The sequence below is a fragment of the Meles meles genome, chromosome 13, assembly GCF_922984935.1.
Source record: "Meles meles chromosome 13, mMelMel3.1 paternal haplotype, whole genome shotgun sequence".
NCBI lineage: Eukaryota > Metazoa > Chordata > Mammalia > Carnivora > Mustelidae > Meles > Meles meles.
Window position 1 is genome coordinate 73645379 of NC_060078.1, and position 19860 is coordinate 73665238.

At 35.1% G+C, this 19860-nt stretch overlaps 1 protein-coding gene across 1 annotated transcript in view; it reads left to right on the top strand.

Moving 5' to 3' along the window:
• CCDC172 (coiled-coil domain containing 172) overlaps positions 1-19860 on the top strand; it is a 51375-nt gene that overhangs the window by 12634 nt on the left and 18881 nt on the right. The window contains exons 3-4 of the mRNA XM_046026461.1: positions 10514-10630; positions 12025-12190. Of these exons, the coding sequence (XP_045882417.1) occupies positions 10514-10630; positions 12025-12190 (283 nt within the window). The remainder of the gene's footprint in view (positions 1-10513; positions 10631-12024; positions 12191-19860) is intronic.

Sequence of the window (19860 nt, forward strand, 5' to 3'; positions counted from 1 at the left end):
ATTCTGTTTTCTGTTCTGTTCTGTGAATTCTGCTTGTTTAAGCTGGTGGCTTTCTTATGTAATGGTTGTATATTCTTAAGAGCTTCAGATTTTTCTGTTGCGAACTTATCTTTAGTAGGGCTTATGTTTCCTAGTGTACCACATATTCCCTTGATAAAAAAGACATCCCTATGGAACTTTAACCCGGCTGCCAGGGGTGTACAAATTTCACTTGTTCCGAACCAGTTTTTATGTTAATTTCTGAGCTTAGAATTTCTGCAGTACATGAGTGAGAGATACATAAATCTCATATCCATGAACCATTCAAGCTTGGGGTTGGAGCTTCTTGGGGATGACACCTTCCACACATGGCTCAATGGTGGCAGCTCATTTATATGCTGCTTCTCTAAACCAATGAATGGAGTTTTGTTATTCCACTTGCACAGCTGGCATAGACACTGCTCAATTCCTGACTCTGTCCAGTGAGCCCAGTTCCAGCGCCCTCTGGTCTTGACTTTTGGTCTTATGTGAGCATTTAAAACCCTAGCCCGTAACACCTGTACCCAATCTCAAGGATACCCCCTTGGACTTAAATTCTAGCACAACATTTTTAACCCGAGTCACCTCTTTGTGTTTGGCATGATAATTTCCCATTCTTGCTTTCAATTTGACTATGTAAATGATATCTTATTTTAAATGTAGTTCTATTTTATATAGCATTCCTCTATATTTGAGCAGAAAGTGGGTCCTTCCCACATTTGCTTAGACTGCCATATTAACCAGAATTCTTAACTTTAATTCTTTAAGTTTAAAATTTTTTAATGCTTCAACTTCCTCATTCTTGGGTTTTTATTTCTTTTTCATCTTTTGGTCAGTCTGTATAATTGTTCAAGTAATTTTTCAGGGACTATTGTGCATGATGGATTTTCTAAGCCATTAAGATCTTAAATTTCTGTCTATTGTTTTCACACTTGAATGAAAATTTGTCTGTATACAGAATTCTTGGCTCATGCCTGTTTATAGAAAATTACGTAGATCTAACACTACTGATTTTCTAAAAGTTAGATTTTATTTATTTATTTGACAGACAGAGATCACAAGTAGATATAGAGGCAGGCAGAGAGAGAGAGAGGGAAGCAGGCTCCCTGCTGAGCAGAGAGCCCGATGCGGGACCTGATCCCAGGACCCTGAGATCATGACCTGAGCCGAAGGCAGCGGCTTAACCCACTGAGCCACCCAGGCGCTCCCCTGATTTTCTAAAAGTTTTTATTTAAATTCCAGTTAGTTAACATACAGTGTAATACTAGTTTCAGGAGGACGGTTTAGTGATTTGGTACTTACATACAACCCCAGGGATTGTCACAAGAAGTGGCATTACTGATTTTTGAAATTTATTAATGCAGAAGAGAAATACTGAAATCAGCCTTTTTTTTTTTTTTTTAAGGTTTTATTTATTTGAGATAATAGTGTGCATGTACACGTGCTGGCATGAGCAGGGGTTGGGCGGGAGGGTGGGAGAGGCAGATGGAGAGGGAGAAGCCAACTCCCCGCTGAGCAGGGAGCCAGATTTGGTACTTGATCCCAGGATCCTGGGATCATAACCTGAGCCAAAGGCAGATGCTTAGCCGACTGAGCCACCCAGTGCTCCTCAGACTGCTTTATTAAAATCCTTTTTAGGTAAACTGTTTTCATTTTTTCTTCGCTGGTTGATTGTGCAGATTTTTTTTTTTTTTTTTTTTTAAAGATTTTATTTATTTATTTGACAGAGAGGGATCACAAGTAGGCAGAGAGGCAGGCAGAGAGAGTGAGAGGGAAGCAGGCTCCCTGCCAAGCAGAGAGCCCGATGCGGGGCTCGATCCCAGGACCCTGAGATCATGACCTGAGCCGAAGGCAGCGGCTTAAACCACTGAGCCACCCAGGCGCCCCCAGATTTTTTATTCTTATAATTCCAAATCTATTCACAGATATACCTGTTAGTTTTTTCTAGACCACTGGTGTCCCCCATTTTAACCTCAACTATTACTTTTTAACCTCAACTCTTTTAACCTAATTGTAACTTTCCATTTTAACCTCAACTCCCATTTTAACCTCAACTATTACTTGTGATTTCTTTTTTGTGTTCCCCTATTCCTTACAAGATTAGATCTTTGTTCTCTGTTCTCTGAACCTGTGATCTTCTCAGCAGCCTTAGAGAACTCTTTATACTTTACATTACTGATTCCATCTTTTGCAGTGTTGGTTCTGTTATTTAATACTCTAAATTTAGAAGTTCTGTTGGGCTCTTTTCTTTTTTATATTTCTTTCATTTCCTGCCTTCCTTATTATCTCAGCTTTTTTTTTTTTTTTTAATCTTACTCTCTTATGTCCTTATTTGCTCTTTTACTCTTGTTTTTGGGGGGCCATACCTTTGCATTGTCTTGAGGGCATCACATAATTGATTAACAAAATTTATCTTTTTGCACCGTGTAACAGTAATATCTTACAGAGATTTATAGTACTCTTTTTTTGTAAGCTTTTGGGTAATTTTTTTTTTAATCTTTCATTACAGTATTTTGGGGGGTGGGTGGAGTTCCTGCTGTTTTTATGTGAGAACTGTCTAGACTTACAGCTTGCCGACAGATACAGTATATACATTGTTCTTTGTCCCATTCTTGTTTGCTCCAGTTCTTAAAGAATGAACTGTCTTCCTAAAGCTAAAGCTGCTGGCTGACAAGTTGATGTGAATATGTGTCTCCCCTTCCCCCCATCCCCCCACCGTTTCTTGTAGTGTACTTGACTGAGGTAGGATCTTTTCACACTCATGTGCCAAGTTTTCTTATTATGAGGAGGAAAATGTGTGTTTTAAAGAATCTGTGACATTTTATAGTTCTTCCATTAAAAGAGTACATGAAAAAGCACTCCGTGCAGCATTCCATTGTTTTATATCCTGACAGGTTAGGAAGATGTAGTGATAGGAAAGATAAGGTACTGCCTTCTGCATTGTCAAATAACACAGAAGTCACCTTATTTCAAAGGATCTCCCCAGTGAGTCTTTCAGATCAAGAAGTATCGTTAAAAATGTTCTTGGCCTATCAGTATTTGTGCATTACTGCTCTTTCCCTAATCATATTAGTATCTAGCTGTATCAGCAGTTCTTTGGAAATGGGAGTTTTATTTGAGGAGAAGGGAAAGAGTAATTTTGGAGTATGGGGGTTATTTTGAGAAGGTTAGATTTAGGTTGGCTATGGATTTTGTAACACTAGACGGGTTCAAAAAAGGTGAATGAAAGAGGTCAAAAGCAAACTGGCTACTTGCAGCTGTGCCTGTGATCTTGATGTTGCTGAGAAGAATATCTCATATAGCCTTTGGTACTTATGTGGTTTTGTGAATTGTTATTGCCTGAATTAATAGCTCAAGATAAGTTGAAAGGTTGCCTACCTCAGCTTCTTTGATTCAGTCTAATTTCATGAGTTTAAATATAGTCCAGTTTTTCCTGGTTAAAATTCTAATTAATTCCTCCCAAGAGAAGACAGAAAAGAGGAAGGAATGGAGATATGTGATTGCCACTGTAGAAAAAATGGATTAAATGGTCTCTAAAATGGTCTTTATGAGCTCCTCTTTGTCTCCATCTTTATTAGGAGCACTTGCTTATGTTGCTACTGGAAGAGTGGCTTATATTCTCAGGAAATTTGAGGACCTCCTATCATTTTTTTTTTTTTTTTTTTTTTTTTTTTTTTATGTATTTATTTGACAGAGAGAGATCACAAGTAGGCAGAGAGGCAGGCAGAGAGAGTGAGAGGGAAGCAGGCTCGAGCAGAGAGCCTGATGTGGGACTCGATCCCAGGACCCTGAGATCATGACCTGAGCCGAAGGCAGCGGCTTAAACCACTGAGCCACCCAGGCGCCCCCCTCCTATCATTTTTGATGAACATGCAGCAGACATTTTTGTTTTCTGAATTGGACTAGTTTAATTGTTTTAATTTTTCATAAAAGTACTATTTGTTTATTATAAATTATATGTAAATTATTCCAAAAATATAAATAAGTCAAACTAAATAGGTGAAAACTATTCATAGTTCCACTGTATAGTTAATAATTTCATAGATCTTCTTTTAGAATTATTTAAGTGCATGTATTTTTTTTCTGAAATGATTTGCTTTTTTTCCGTTTACTGTATCCCACATGTCTCTAAATAAGCAGTTTTTAGTGATTGCATAGTATTCCACTCAATGGCTATATCATATTTTAGGTAACTACTTTCCTACTGATAAATACTATTATTATTAATAAATTACTATTATTACTATCACTGTGATGACAATCTTGCACATGCATCTTGGTGCACTTAGTTTTTTTAGGATAAAGTCCTAGAAATCAAATTGCTCTATCAATAGTTATATACTGTTAAGGCTTTTGAGAATTTCCAAATTGTCATCCAGAAAAGTAGTTCCAGTTTATTTTCCCACAATTTCACTACTTGTGTAATTGAAATTATCAGTTGTTTTGGCAAATATAAGAAAAAGTGGCATCTTTTTATAGTTTTAATTTGAACTTTTTGTTTACTTATATTTTTATTTTTTTCATTGATTACTAATGTTTACTATGCTTTTTTACCTATTCAAATCCTTTCCTTGTCTTTTTCTTATTGACATCTAGCTTTTTATAGGTTACAGATATTACCCTTTCTTTGTCATCCGTTGCAAATTTTATTATTTGTAGCTTGGCTTTTTATGACATATTTTATCTAGTCAAAGTTTAGAATGTTTGTGTTGCTAGAATTTTTAATCCCTTAAAAGATTAAATTAAAAGATTAAATCTGAACTCCATCTCAGGCTTGGGAAAGCCTACCTCACTCCAAGATTTTTAAACAGTGTGTTTTTCCAGTTTTTTTTTTCTTTAATATCTTAAATAAAAATGACTCTTCCTCCATTTCCCCCTGGGAAATATCATGATCTCCACTGACCAAAAGCACCATCTTTATGATACAGTAATGCGTATATATTTGTTTTTAGATAGCCTATACCTTTCTGTTAATGTGTTCGTTTCAGCACCAGTAACATATTTACTTTAATTACATTTGCTTCTTAGTATCTTTGATTCTCTGGAAGGATAGTTTCTTTTTTAGAAGTTTCCTGATTCTTTTCAAATTTTTTGTTATTCTAGATAAAATTAAAATCGTTTTGTCAAATTCTAACAAAATTATGTTAATTATGTTAACAAAATTTAAGACTCTACTACATTTATGTGATAATTCAGGAAGAGTTGGTGTAGTTCCATCTTTGAATCTTTGCATTCAAGGACAAAGCCTATCATTTTATTTATTTGGATCTTTTATGTTCTTCAGTAGAGGTTTTTTTTTTCCATATAGGTCTCATATTTTTTAAACTTATTTGTGTTTTCTTTATGTGGTTACTGTTATGAATGAAATCTTTTCCGTGCTTTTCTTCTATTGTTGGTAACTAGAAAAGATACTTTGTTTTTTATATTTATTTGTTACTAACTTTTTTACTGGATTCTTTTTTATTTCTAGCAGTTTTCAATAGATTTATTTAGATTTGTTAGGTATGTAACAATAACATTTGCCTAAACAAATGAAAGAGAGTTGTGTACCAGCTTTTTGATAATTGTATCTCTTATTCCTTTTTCTTGCCATATTGCATTAATGAGAACTTCCAGAACAAACTTAAATAGCAGTAGTCTTATCTGGCATCCTAATAACTGCCAATGAAAAAATGAAAGATGAGCAAAGACTTGACTGAGGTAAAGAAATGAACCAGAAGGAATCTGGGAAAGAAGATTTTCAGGCAGAGAACAGTCAGTACAAAGGTCATAAGGAGTGCACCTGGTAAGTCTGAGGAATGACAAGGAGGCCAGTGTGGCTGGAGAAAGTAAATGAAGAGGAGAGTAGTAGACGGTAAGGTTGGACAGTGAATAAAGGAGTGCGGATCATGAAAAGTCTTATGAGCCAGGTAAGGATTAATATTTCTTGATACTGAAACTTCCTACATTAGGATTCCTGTGTCATAGTGAGTTTTCCTTTAAGTACTGCATCTGGGTGTTATACACAACTGATAAATTGTTGAACACTACATTTGAGACAAATGATATATGTTGGCTAATTGAATTTAAATTTAAAAAAAAGAAATGCATTTATAAAAAACAGATATTTTTCTTTTACAAAACCTTTATATCTGTTATTGATACCGTATTCACTGATGTACCTCTAGCATTTAAAATGTCTTTTATTATAGTCATAACACATTCTTCCCCCCAATTACTATGAGCTTACAAATGTGAAATCTACATAACTCTCTTATGCAAAGTTGCCTTACACCGTGGGGTAGATCATTTAATCAGCAAAATGTCAGTTCCTAAAGTCTGAGAATATTTTAAACAACAGCAGCCACACAAAGAGTAGCTTTGTACTTTGCTTACTTGGACCTAAACATTAATTTAGAATTCTCAGTCATTTTCAGTTTTCGAGTTCTTCTGGTAGAAAAATACCTGAAGGCACCCAGGCAGCAAGGGTAGTGAAGAGTCACAAATCATGGCTATGCTGAAAACTGACCTAGTTGACCAGATAAGTCAGCTCACTGGGAAAACTATAAGCTCTGTTGAAAAATCAAATATCCCAAGAGGAATAAAACGGGGAAAGAAAAAAGCCTTTATTGCTGAGGGAAGCAGAATTAACCTGAGTGTTGGCACTGCTATAAATTAAAATTTTCCAAAACAGCAATATTTTCTGACAAAGCTTGGCTATTTGATTCTAGAATATAACTTTAAGGCTGCATGCAAATATATCTAGTATCTAGATATATTCATTTGTAGTCAGAGGAAGAAGAAAGACGAGAAAGAGAAATTTGTATTACTGCTACTAGGAACCTTCTACCCTTTTCTTCTTTTTTTTTTTTTTTTTTTTAAAGATTATTTATTTATTTATTTGACAGAGAGAGAGATCACAAGTAAGCAGAGAGGCAGGCAGAGAGAGAGAGAGGAGGAAGCAGGCTCTCCGCGGAGCAGAGCGCCCGACGTGGGGCTCGATCCCAGGACCCCGAGATCATGACCTGAGCCGAAGGCAGCGGCTCAATCCACTGAGCCACCCAGGCGCGCCCCCTTTTCTTCTTCTTGTTATTACCCCTTGACATTCCTGGGTAACTTAGAATATAGTGTTAGTAGTCTCTAAAGTGCTGATTTATGAAAGCTGTCCAAGCTACCATGGATAGAAGATAGTGCCTCAACTCAGACCTTTCCCTGATTGGGAAAGATGTACAAAAATATTTTGGGAAGTGGTTCAAGATGGTAGAATAGGTATATCTGAACTTATCTCCTACGTACACACCAAATCTACAGCTACGTATGGAAAAATTCCCTCTGAAAAAGACCTGAAAACTAGCTGAAAAATTCCTCCGCAACAAAGGATAACAGACAGGGCCACACTGAGATGGGTGGGAAAGGCAGACACGTAGTCTCACCGGAACCCCCTTCTACCTTGGCACACCAACCTGTAATCAGGAGGGAGATCACAAATACGGAGCTTCTGCCTGAGAAGCACACCAGCATCAGGCACACCAGCGCTTGGGACTTAGATGGGAGAAACGAACCCTCAAAATATCTGGCTTTGAAAATCAGTGGTGCTTATTACATCCAGGAGATCCAAAGGGTGTAGGAAATGAAGGTTCTGCTCTCTACTTTTCATTTGGGGTATATAGCTTTCATTTTTCAGATTATGGTAAAATATTCCAATTAAATGACAACTTGTCTAATAGCTCTCTTTAATATTTATTTTCTTTTTTAGGAAAGAGGACAGTGGTAATTTTAGGTCTTAGTTGGTGATAGCTGGAATGGGACACCTTAATTTTTTATTTCTTACCATAAGGCTTTTATGAACCTGAAAAATAAATTTGGTTATGACTTACTTAAAATTTTCTTAGCCTGATGAGTACTATTTTCTTCATTTTTGGGTTTCAACAAAGGTCTCTCACAACAGATCAGTGACAGAAACAATTAGAATTCAGGAATTTTGATTCATACATGACATACCTTATTGGATTAAACCAAAATTTTTCCAGCCCAATATCTGGTCTCAAAGCAATTTTGCAGGCATTCATGGTTACTGTCCAAAATAGCAGCTCTGAGAGTTAGGTATATACTACAAGCAACCTTCTCTCATTAAGTTCTGGTGGTTTTACTGTTTCTCAAACCTACATACTTTCATCTTCTGCTTTTATTAGAGACTAAAGTCCCTCTTTTTGCAGAAGTGTCTCTATTACTTTGAAATAATTCTAGTCCTAGTTTAGGAGAAAGGAAATCAGAAGAGCTGGATTTTAGTCCCAGGTTTGCCCATAATTAATTATATTACCTATGTTAAGAAATTTCACGTTTTTGGAACTCATTTTATTCTCATATAATAAGTAAATAGTAAATAGCTCTGAAGCATTTTCTTATTCTAAAAGAATGTGATAGAATTCATGATCCTCCTCTTGTTTGCTGCTTCCATCTTCTATATGATTTTGTAAGGGCCTATTTAGCCAGAGCAGCCCCACCCCAGTTGAACTGCCATTTTGTTATAAAACTTAAATTGCCCCCCCCTCCCCCAGGAGAACTTACTTAAAAAACAAGTCCGGGAAACCAGACCCAGGTAACAAAGCCCAAATACAAGGGTGGGTCAGGCCAGGTGGAGACATCGGATCAGTGGGGGGGCGCATACTGTCTCCCTAGTTATCAAGGAGTATGGGCCCTGCCCTTTGGGCACCTTTTGGGTACCAATTCTGACCAAGGTAATAGGCTGGTTCAAATGCCTACTAGGGTAAATTGTAATTCAGTTGGTCACCTAGCATGACTGTGCAGCTTTCTCTGTGCATGTCCAGGCCCAATCACATGGCCTTTGCTCTATAAAAGCTAGTCTATGAAACAGAAAGGGGTCGCCCTCTCTGTAAGAGGTGCAGCCCCAATCGTTGGGTTTGATTCTTAATGCTTGGTGCTAAATAAAGCTTTGCGTGACCTTCTCTTTGTATCAGTCTCGCTCCTTTAATCACAGACTCATTATTGGGGGACCAACCATTTCATAGATCTGGCCATATGTTTTATAATTTCTGTCTTCTTAGATAATAAAATAACTAACTGCCGCGTATTTCCTTCCGCCAACTTTAAAAGTATTTTCTGAGTTTCTTTGGTCATGAAAATTGCATCTCTTTCATCGTTCTCTATTGATGTCTTTCTTAAGATAGAGTTGGTGAGAACAGCAACAAGTATTGAAGGTGTGAGCAGATGTGCCAGGATATTATATATATGCAAGACCATATTTTCTGTTTTATTTCCATTACTTTTTTTTCTGTTACTTTTTTAATGCCAGTATTTCCTGGACTTTTTAGCCATATCGTTTCAAAATATCTTTCAGGCCAACCCTTTGCCTCTGGACAAGACTATTCTTAAGCTCTTTACTATTCAGTATCTTCTGGGACAGAGATTTCACACCCTGTCTCTCACCTTCAGGAAGTTCTGGTGGCTAACATAAATCTTGCTTTCTGCAATTTAAATTGAATTTATTTCCTTTTTCTTTTCACTGTGGAGATGGGAACAGCCCCAAACTAAAAGTGATGCTTTCTTATGAGGGCCAGTGCTGAATATAGAGGAAAGATTATTCCCAGTCTGGCATCAATTTTAGCTTTTATATATTAAAGCTTCCTGACTTTCATTTCAATATTCATGGTCTCAGGAGATGCTATTCTTTATAGCCCGAATGAAATAATAGTTACATATCCAATATTAATGTTTATTATGCCTTTTGCTAACTAGAACCCAAATGAGGTACTAAAATAAAAAATGAGTTCTCAAAAACATTGGAGGACTTTAGCAGATTTGTGTTTTTCTTGGTATAACTATAGTCGTGGGACTGGGTTTTTGCCTATGGTTTATAGATTTTATCTCATTTTATTAGTCTTACTGTATACATGTTTAATTCATCCATATCTTCCTCATAAGTGATGAGAATAGAAACTTGTTCTTTAACATGGGCTGTCTTGAAGCAGAGTTTAATATGTGTAGTCAAAAAGCTTTTGATATCTAGGCTAAGAATTGTGGGAGATATTGTAAAGAAAAAAGAAAACACATTTTCTGCCATTGAGGCCTATATTCTTACTGGGGGGAAATATTATAAAACTTGCAATGATAGAACAGTTATAAAATAATATATGATGGTGTATATAAAATAAGGTTTTGTTTTGTTTTTTTTAAAGATTATTTATTTATTTGACAGACAGAGATCACAAGTAGGCAGAGAGAGAGAGAGGAGGAAGCAGGCTCCTGGCTGAGCAGAGAGCCCGATGTGGGGCTCAATCCCAGGACCCTGGGATTGTGACCGGAGCTGAAGGCAGAGGCTTTAACCCACCGAGCCACCCAGGCGCCCCTAAAATAAGATGTTTAATGTGAATTTTATTTTGCATTTAAGATTAATACAGAAAATACCTGATACTATGCAGATCTGTTCTGTTAGCTAAGGTACCCTAAAATGTTTAACTAATTATTTCATTCTGATTTCTGTTTTTTCACTTTAAAGGTTCAGCAGTTTTCTGAAAAAGCCTTCCTCTTACAGCTTTGGAAAGTTCATGAAAATGCCTTAGAAAGACAGTGTAGTGAAATTACAAACCAGAGGAATATGCTTCTCCAAACCTTTGTAAGTCTCCAGCTCCTTAGAAATATCTATTTCCACTAACTGTATTGAAAAGTACTTAAATATACTTAGGTGTACTTTTAGAAAATTATCTGTATGCATATTGGCAGATAGTCCTGTTAGATACGGAAAAGTATTAAATGCTACTTAAAACCAGTTGGTAGAGTAATAATAGTTTGAAAGAATTCTATTAGCAGATATGCAATATGGAAATTATTTGCAATTGTAATAAGCATAGAAAAACCCAGTGAAACTGACTTGAATTGCTCAGGCTTTCAGACCTGACCTTGGTTTTAATGCTTTTGAAAGGCAGAGAGGTGGGGCGCCTGGGTGGCTCAGTGGGTTAAGCCGCTGCCTTCGGCTCAGGTCATGATCTCAGGGTCCTGGGATCAGGTCCCGCATCCGGCTCTCTGCTCAGCAGGGAGCCTGCTTCCCTCTCTCTCTCTCTCTGCCTGCCTCTCTATCTACTTGTGATCTCTCTCTGTCAAATAAATAAATAAAATCTTTAAAAAAAAAAAAAAAAAGAAAGGCAGAGAGGTTCACACTTTAGGCATATTTATGGATCTTGGTGAAGAGATAGATTTTCTTTATTTTTTTTTATCTTAACTCAGAACCAGCAGACTCAGTTTTAAATGACAGGGCCAGTTTAAGAATGTGACTTACTATTAATTGGCAGTTCAAAGAAAATACATTTAAAAATACTAAGAATATTTATCTGAAGTCAGAACCAACAGAGTTTGAGCTTATGCATGACATGGCTAATTCCTCAATGTAGTTCACAGTTGGTTGGCATTTCTTAGAAAAAATAGAAAAATACAGTAATATTTAGATTCTATCATGGTGCAGAGTTTTTGGAAATTCTTATTTCCTCTTCATGTTGATGTTTCATAAAACGTAAACTCCTTTGTAGAACTGAATTGGAAATAAATATATAATTTTGCTTCCTTTGTCTGTATTTTAAAAGATTTCCTTGGATTTCCTTATTTGCTTTTTTTCTATAGCAGTAATTCCTTTGAGTGTAGATTTTCATTTTCCTGTTTGGACATTTAATTATTTTACCTAATTTTATATTGCAGTGACAAAATGGCACCTGTGCTGCTAAGTTTAATACATAAACAAACACAGATATAATGACAAGTTGTAGGATTTCTATCTCAGTACAACTCCCAAAACATTAAGGATAAAACTTTCATGTGGAAATTGTTGGTTATTAGTATGCAGTAACTTCACTTTTTTATTAATATTGCTGGAGGAATAAAGCATTTTTGTGATAACACCAGGAAGTATAATCTTATATTTTTTTTGTTAGTAATTCCAAATGATTGCATTTTAAATCACTATAGAAAAATAGTATTACAGTTAACATCTATAGTTGATATTTTGTTTCTGTTTTTCAGGGGGCTACAAAGAAAAAAGTGACCGAGGAGGAAGAAAAATTTATTAAGGAAATTGCAGACTTCAATAATGAATATGAAGTAACAAAGAAAAGAAAGCTTTTGATGAAAGAAAATGTCAAGATTGAAATATCTGCCTTAGAAAACCAGGCAAACATTTTGAAGAGGGGTATGAGTATACAGTGCCACCTCTTTTATCTGTCATTAATGAAAAAACTTACTTTGAGCCAGTGAATTTTCCAGAAATTAACTTTTTCATAAGTAAATTGGTTATTGCATAGCTATTCTTTTATCTTTATCTTAATTATCCTAACGGAAATGTATCTTACATTGTGAGCGGTCTCAAGTTCTTTAGAAGTAGATGTGACATGAGCTTTTAGTCATTCACTCAATAAGCAATTATCTATTACTCTCTGTTATGTGATGGGCGTTGTTGTGGGTATAGTGATGTAAAACTAAAATGTGGAAGAATCAAATATGAAGCAGATATTTATAGTACAATGTTATAGAAGCTATAATAGGGGTAGGACTGATATGATGATCTTCATTTTACCATCAATACAATTTAAATTAGGAAACAAGGTTACACAATGGCATGGGGAGAATTTCATTTCAGAAACCCTAGCATGTAGGTTATTGCAATCTGTGATAAGATCCTGAACTAAAGACATTGCCAAAGGGAAGAGAGGGTAAATTAAAGAGATATATAGGCATAATGATAAGACTTTATCACTGATTGAGGTGAACAAAAATAGACAGGGATGAATTATAGTTTTCATATGTCAGAGATTGGGTAGAATAGGGTACCAGGAGGAAGAGCAGAGGTAGAGAAGCATGTTGGAACTATAGCCTATTCTGGACAAAATGACTGAGTTTTGTTTCAGGTATTTTTAGTTGGAGATGTCTATGGAGTATACCAGGGAAGATTCCCAGGTGGCAGGGGAAAATTTGGTTGTGAAGCTGGTAGGAAAGATTAGAGCTAGACCATTAGGTTTGGGACTGAATCCAGAGGAGTTAGTGACATCATTCAGAGAAAACATATAGAGGGAACATAGACGAGGAGTGAAGACTGAAGCCAGAAAATGCGAAAGCATTACATTTATGGAAAGAAAGAAAAAGAATGGGACAGAGTAGTCAAAGAAGACAAGAGGAGACCCAGCAGAGAGTAGTATTTTAAAAGCCAAAAGCAAGATATGTATTCCTCAAATTAGTGGAAAACAAAGTAGGATATTAATTTGATAATCAGAAGATGTCAAGTGCAGAGGCATAGAGTAGAGCAGTAGAAAAAGACTGGTGGTAATAGATTGGAGTCAATGGGAGTTGAGGAAGTAGAGAATGAAAATATAAATGATATTAAGTGTAAAATTAGTTTTTAATGGAAGCCTTTCTAAAATATATTGTTACTTTGATGCCTTTAGTAAATGGAGAATAATAAACACATTTAACTCTTCTACTGACTTGGAGCTCTCAGTATGAATAACTTATTGATTTGCTTTACATATGACAACTACTATTTTAAGTAATATTCATCAAGCTTATACTATGAAGCAGCCACCATCCTAAAGACTATAAATGCTAATATCATGTTGATTTCATTTAAATCTTAATTTTACCATTTGATAGCTGTGTGATTTGGGGCAAGATGCCAAACTTTTCTTTGGCTCGGTTTCCCCATTTGTAAAGATGGGGGTTAGTAGTCATGACCTTAACAAAGGTTGTTGTGAAAATTCAGTGAAATAATACTGAAACACATAGGATGCTGCCACATAATTAAACCCTCAAAAAATGTGAGGATTATACTTTTTAGTCTGATTTTATAGATGAAGGAACTAAAGTTCTGAGAGATAAATTACTTTGGGTAGAGAGTGTAGGACAGAGACACACATCTGGAAAGCTTTAAAAAATATTAAATGCTTGAGTCTCATTCAAGACCTATTGAATCAGAATCTGTGGGAAAGGATAGGGAACATCACTTTTTTTAAATCCGTGAGGTGATATTGATGTGTATTTTTAGTAACAAGTCAGAATACAAAAGTAAATAGATGCATACTTTAAAACTAACTTTCTGCAAAAAGTCATGGGTATCACCATTTCTTTCGAACATATATTAGAAATTTTAGCCAAATCAATCAGGCAAGAAAAAGAAATAAAAGGCATCTACATTGGAAAGGAAAAAGTAGTCTCTGTGCCCAAATGATAATGCTCTTACATATAAAACACGTAAGCAAGGATACCACAAAAAAACCTGCTGGAACTAATAAATAAATACAGCAAAGTTGCAGTATATAAAATCAACACACAAAAATAAGTTGCATTTCTATGTATGAGCAATAAGTGATCTAAAAAGGAACAAAAATTTAAATTCCATTTATAATAGTGAAAAAAGAATAAAATACTTAAAAATAAATTTAACCAAGGTGGTAAAAGACTTGTACATTGAAAACTATATAAAACATTGCTTAAAGAAATTAAAGAAGACCCAAATAAGTGGAAAGACATCCCATGTTCATGGATTGGAAAACTTAGTGTTGTTAAGATGACATTATTACCCAAAATGATGTATAGATTCAAAGTAATATCTATCAAAATCCCAACAGTGTGTTTTTCGTGAATTGAAAAACCATCCTGAAATTCATATAGAATCCCAAAGGATCCCAAAGAGCCAAAACTATCCTGGAAAAAAGAACAAAGTTGAAAGACTCATACTTCTGATTCCAAAACTTACTAAAATGCCACAGTACTCAAAACTGTGTGGTACTAGAATAAGGATAGACATATAGAAAATCAGGATAGAATAGAGAGCTCAAATATAAGTTCTCATGTATGTGGTCAAATGATTTTTTATAACAGTGCCAAGACTATTCAATGGGAAAGGATGGTCTTTTGAACAAATGGATCTGGGAAAACTGGATACCACCCTTACCTTACACAATATACAAAAATTAGCTAAAAATGGATGAAAGTCTTAAACTTAAGAAGTAAAACAAGAAAGCTCTTAGAAGAAATCATATAGGAAACACTTCACACTTCATCATATTGGATTTAGAGATGATTTCTTGGATATCAAAAACAGGCAACAAAAGAAAAAATAGATAAATTGTATTTTATTAAAATTAAGATATTTTGTATGTCAGAGGACACTATCAAGAGAGTAAAAACGGAACTCTCAGAAAGAATGAGTTGTGTTTTTTTATGGAAGAAAATATTTGCAAATCGTATCTTTGATAAGGGATTAATATCCAGGATATTTTTGAAGTAGTTTCTGCACCCAGTTTAGGGCTTGAACTCACAACCCCAAGATCAAGAGTCATATGCTCTACTGACTCAGCCAGCCAAGTGCTTCTAATGGCCAGAATATGGAAGAACTATAATTCAACATCAAACAAATAAGCAACTCAATTTAAAAAATGGGCAAAGGATTTGAATAAACATTTCTCCAAAGATATGGCCAATAAGCAAACAAAAATATGCTGTACATCACTAGTCTTTAGAGAAATGGAAATCAAAACCACAACGAGACACCACTTCATACCCATTAGAGTGGCTGTTATGAAAAAAATCCAAAGTTTCCACAGCATGATATTTACAATGTTCAGGATGCAATCCAAAATTACTTGACCTCTGAAGAATCAGTGAAATGTGACTTGGTATCAAAAGAAAACCCTGAGATGCCAAACCCACAGTGATCTAGATACTGGAATTATGAAATACTTTATAGCATCTATTATTGAGCTATGCTCAGTGAGTTAAGGAAGATGCACTTGTAATACATGATAGGTAATCTCAGTGGAGAACTAGAAAATGTAAAAAAAAATATTAGAACTGAAAAATACATTATCTGAAATAAGAATGTCACTGAATAAGTTTAATAGCAGAATGGAACTCATAGAAGAGCCAGTGAACATGAAGATAGATCGATAGAAATTGTCTAATCTGAAAAAGAGGGGAAAAATAAAAATAAAATGAAACAAAAAATTAGAAATTTAGGGATATGTAGGACAATTTTAAAAGGTCTAACATTCAAGTAATTGAAGTATCTGAAGGAAAGGAAAGAGAATTGGCAGAAAATATATTTGAAGAAATCACGGCAGAAAATTTCCTAAATTTTCTAAAAGTCATTAATTTGCAGATTCAAGAAATTCAGCAAATCCAAATAGGATAAATTCAAAGAAATCCATGCCTAGCCATTTAATAATAGTCAAACTGTTAACAAGTCAAAGAGAAAGAAAAAAATCTTGAAAACAGTGAACAATAACTCTAATGACTATGTTCCTGTAACTGGAAATGATAGTCAAGAAGACAGTGGAATAACATCTTGGAAGTGTTGAAAGGAAAATTTCCCTCCAAATCCAATGAAAATATCCTTCAAAAATGAAGTTAAGAAAATATATTTTCAGATAAATTAAAAATTAGGGGAATTCGTTGCCATCATGCCCAAAAGACAAGAAATGCTAAAGGAAGTCTTCCAAGTAGAAGCAAAAATAATACCAGAGAGAAACTTGGATCATGTTTAATGAATTAAAATAAACAGAAATGGCAAATATATAGATAATTATAAATACCAGTTTTTTCTCTTAACTTGAAAAGATACATATGATTGTTTAAAGCAAATAATATATTGTCTTATGGAATTCATAATGTATGCAGAGGCAGTTTGTATACATGCACCATGTGCATCTATGATAGCTATCTCATAAAGGACTGGAAAAGAGAACTGGTAAAGGGATCTGTACAGCCCTACATAACTGCCAGAAAACCAGGAATAGAAGGGAACTTCCTCAACCAGTTAAAGAACCTCTTTGAAAAGCCTACAGCTAATATTACACTTAATGTGAAATAGCAAATACCAATATCATTTGAAATGATGATGTATTAAATAATTTCCCCACAAAGATGGACAATAAGGCAAGAATGTCCATTCTTATCACTTCCATTCAATATGGCTGTGGATGTCCTAGCCGGTTTAACCATTTCAATGAGACAAAGTTGTCTCTATTTATAGATTACATGATTTATAAGGAATTTATAAAACAATTACTAAAATTAATAAGTCAATATGGTAAGATTATAGGATATAAGGTATATATTTAAAAATCAGTTGAGGGGCACCTGGGTGGCCTAGTTGTTAAGTGTCTGACTCTTGATTTGGGATCAGGTCATGATCTCAGGTCTGCCCATCATGGAGCTTGCTTAAGATTCTCTCTTTCCCTCTCCCTATTTCCCTCCCTCCACCACTCTCTCTCTAAAGAAAAAAAAAATCAGTTGAATTCTTATATACTAACAGCAAACAATAGAAAATGGAATAAAAATACCATTTAAACAGCATCAAAAAACAAAATAGAAACAAATTTAATAAGAGACATGAGGGACTTCTACACTAAACTACAGAGCATTGCTGAGAGAAGTTAAGGAAGACCTAAGTAGATAGATTTATCATGTTCATGGATTAGAAAATTCAATTTGGTTAATAAGTCCATTCTCTTCCAATTGGTCATAGGTTCAACAGAATCTCAGTAAAAATCCCATTAAGTTTTAGTAAGCCTTGACAAGCTAATTCTAATATTTATATAGAAATGTAAATCACTTAGAGCAGCCAAAATTTTTTAAAAGAACAAAATTTGGGGATTTATACTCCCTGATTTGAAATTTTGCTAAAAAGCTATATTAATCAAGATAATGTGTCACTGCCTTAAAAATAGTCATATCGGTACCACTGGAAGGAAAAAGAAATAGCCTTATGTAGATAGGGTCAATTGATTGTCAACAAAAGTAACAAGGCAGTTCAGTGGGGAAAGGAAAGTCTTTTCAGTAAATGGTGCTGGAATAATTGGACATCCATTGCAAAACAATGATTCTTAAATTTTACTTCATACCATATTAAACATTAATTCAGAATGGACATACACCCAAACATAAAAGCTAACATCATGAAACGCCTAGATGAATTCTTAGATGGGACACAGAAACATGAAAAAAAATACACTGGATTTCAAATAAATTTAAAAAAATACTATTAAGAAAAAGACAAACCAAAGACATGGAGAAAATATTTGTAATACATATATCTGCTTGTGTACTGTTATCTAAAACATAATGAACTCTTACAACTTAATAATAAGAAACAAAATTGATTCGAAAAAGGATTGAACTTCACAAAAGAGCATATACTGATGATCAATGAACACATTAAAAGATACTCAATATCTTTAGTCATCAGGAAAATACAAATTAAAATCACAGTGTAATATCATTGTACCTACATTTAGTTAAAATTCAAAAGGTTGGTCATATCAAGTGTTGGTAAGTATGTGGAGCATCTGAAATTCATATGGTACTGATGAGAATGTAAAATAAATGGTACAACCACTTTGGAAATTGTTTTTCAGTTTCTTAAACCATTAAACAAACACTTGCCATATGACCCAGCCATTCTACAACCAGATACACCAGAGAAGTGCAACTTAGGTCCACACTAAGTTTTTAGTAAATTTATTCACTGTAGCCAAAAACTGAACATAACTTAAATGTCCATTAAGAGGTAGATGGATAAACAAAATTGCTGTACCCATGCCATGGAATACTCAGAGATAAGAAATAACAAATCCGCTCACAGGCAACACAGATGCATTTCAAAAGGATGTGGTGACGGAAGGAAGCTGGGCACAGAAGGACACATACTAAATACAAGGCAAACTGCGCGGGACAACAAACTGATCAGTGGTTGCCTGCATCAGAATGAATGAATTGCAAAAGGGCAGAGGAAGCTTTTGGGATTGATAGAAACACAGTTTCTTGTTTGTGGTGGTGTTTTCACGAGTGTAAGCGAGAGCCAAAACTCATAGAATTGTATGCTGTTAGATGGATATACTTTATGCAAATTATTCCTCCAAAAATTGATAAAAAAGTCCTTGATACCACAAATACTGTAGGAGCCCTCTCTTTTATGTCCTTTCTTCCAGAAATATGGATTTATTTTAATAGATTTGCTTTCATAGTACCTGGTACTGTCGGTCTTTGTACTTGCACAAAACACATCCATCTCTACATATATTGTAACATTTTTATATGAAACTTTAAACTCTGTAATGGCAGGACTTTGTTTTGTTTAATGCTCTGTCTCCAATAGTATGAAAGAGATAATTATGAATTGATGACTGTTTCAAAAGAAGTATAAAATGAGGTGAGAATGTATAGTAAGGGAAGTTACCCTGGACCAGGAGTGAAGGAAGATCTCCTGGAGCAAGCAACCTTCAGACTGAGGTCTGAAGGGTGATGGGAATTAGTCAAATGGCAGATCTGAGTGTCAATATCAGGAAGTTGGAGATGTAAGTCAAGAGCTCCGAGGGAGATTGGAGCTGAAACTGTTATATGTAAACAGTGAATCATGGGATGCTAGAGCAAAAAACTAATGATGTTCTGTATGGTGACTAAGATACCATAATATAACATAAAAATTAATTAATTAACTAAGTAATTCGGGAGTCATCCAGGGAAAATGTATTGAAAGAAAGTAATAGAACACTGAGGAACACCAGGATTTTCAAAGCAAGAAGAAGAAAAAGGCCAGTGATGAGTGTGTAAGGTAGGCAGGACACATTACTGTGAGAAATGGGAGATCACCTCAGGGAGAGAGTATGTGAGGGAGCAATCAGCCCATGTTAAGTGTTGCCAGATTGTCAACCATGAAGAATAAGAAGCAGCCTTGGGAGGTTCCTTGTGATCTTTAGGGAAAGCAACAGATGGGGGTAGGAAGAGAGGAAGGGCAGAGGCCAGGTTGTAATGGGTTGAGCAGTGAGAACAGAGGAGATGATGATCATAAGTGCCCACAAGTCCTTGAAG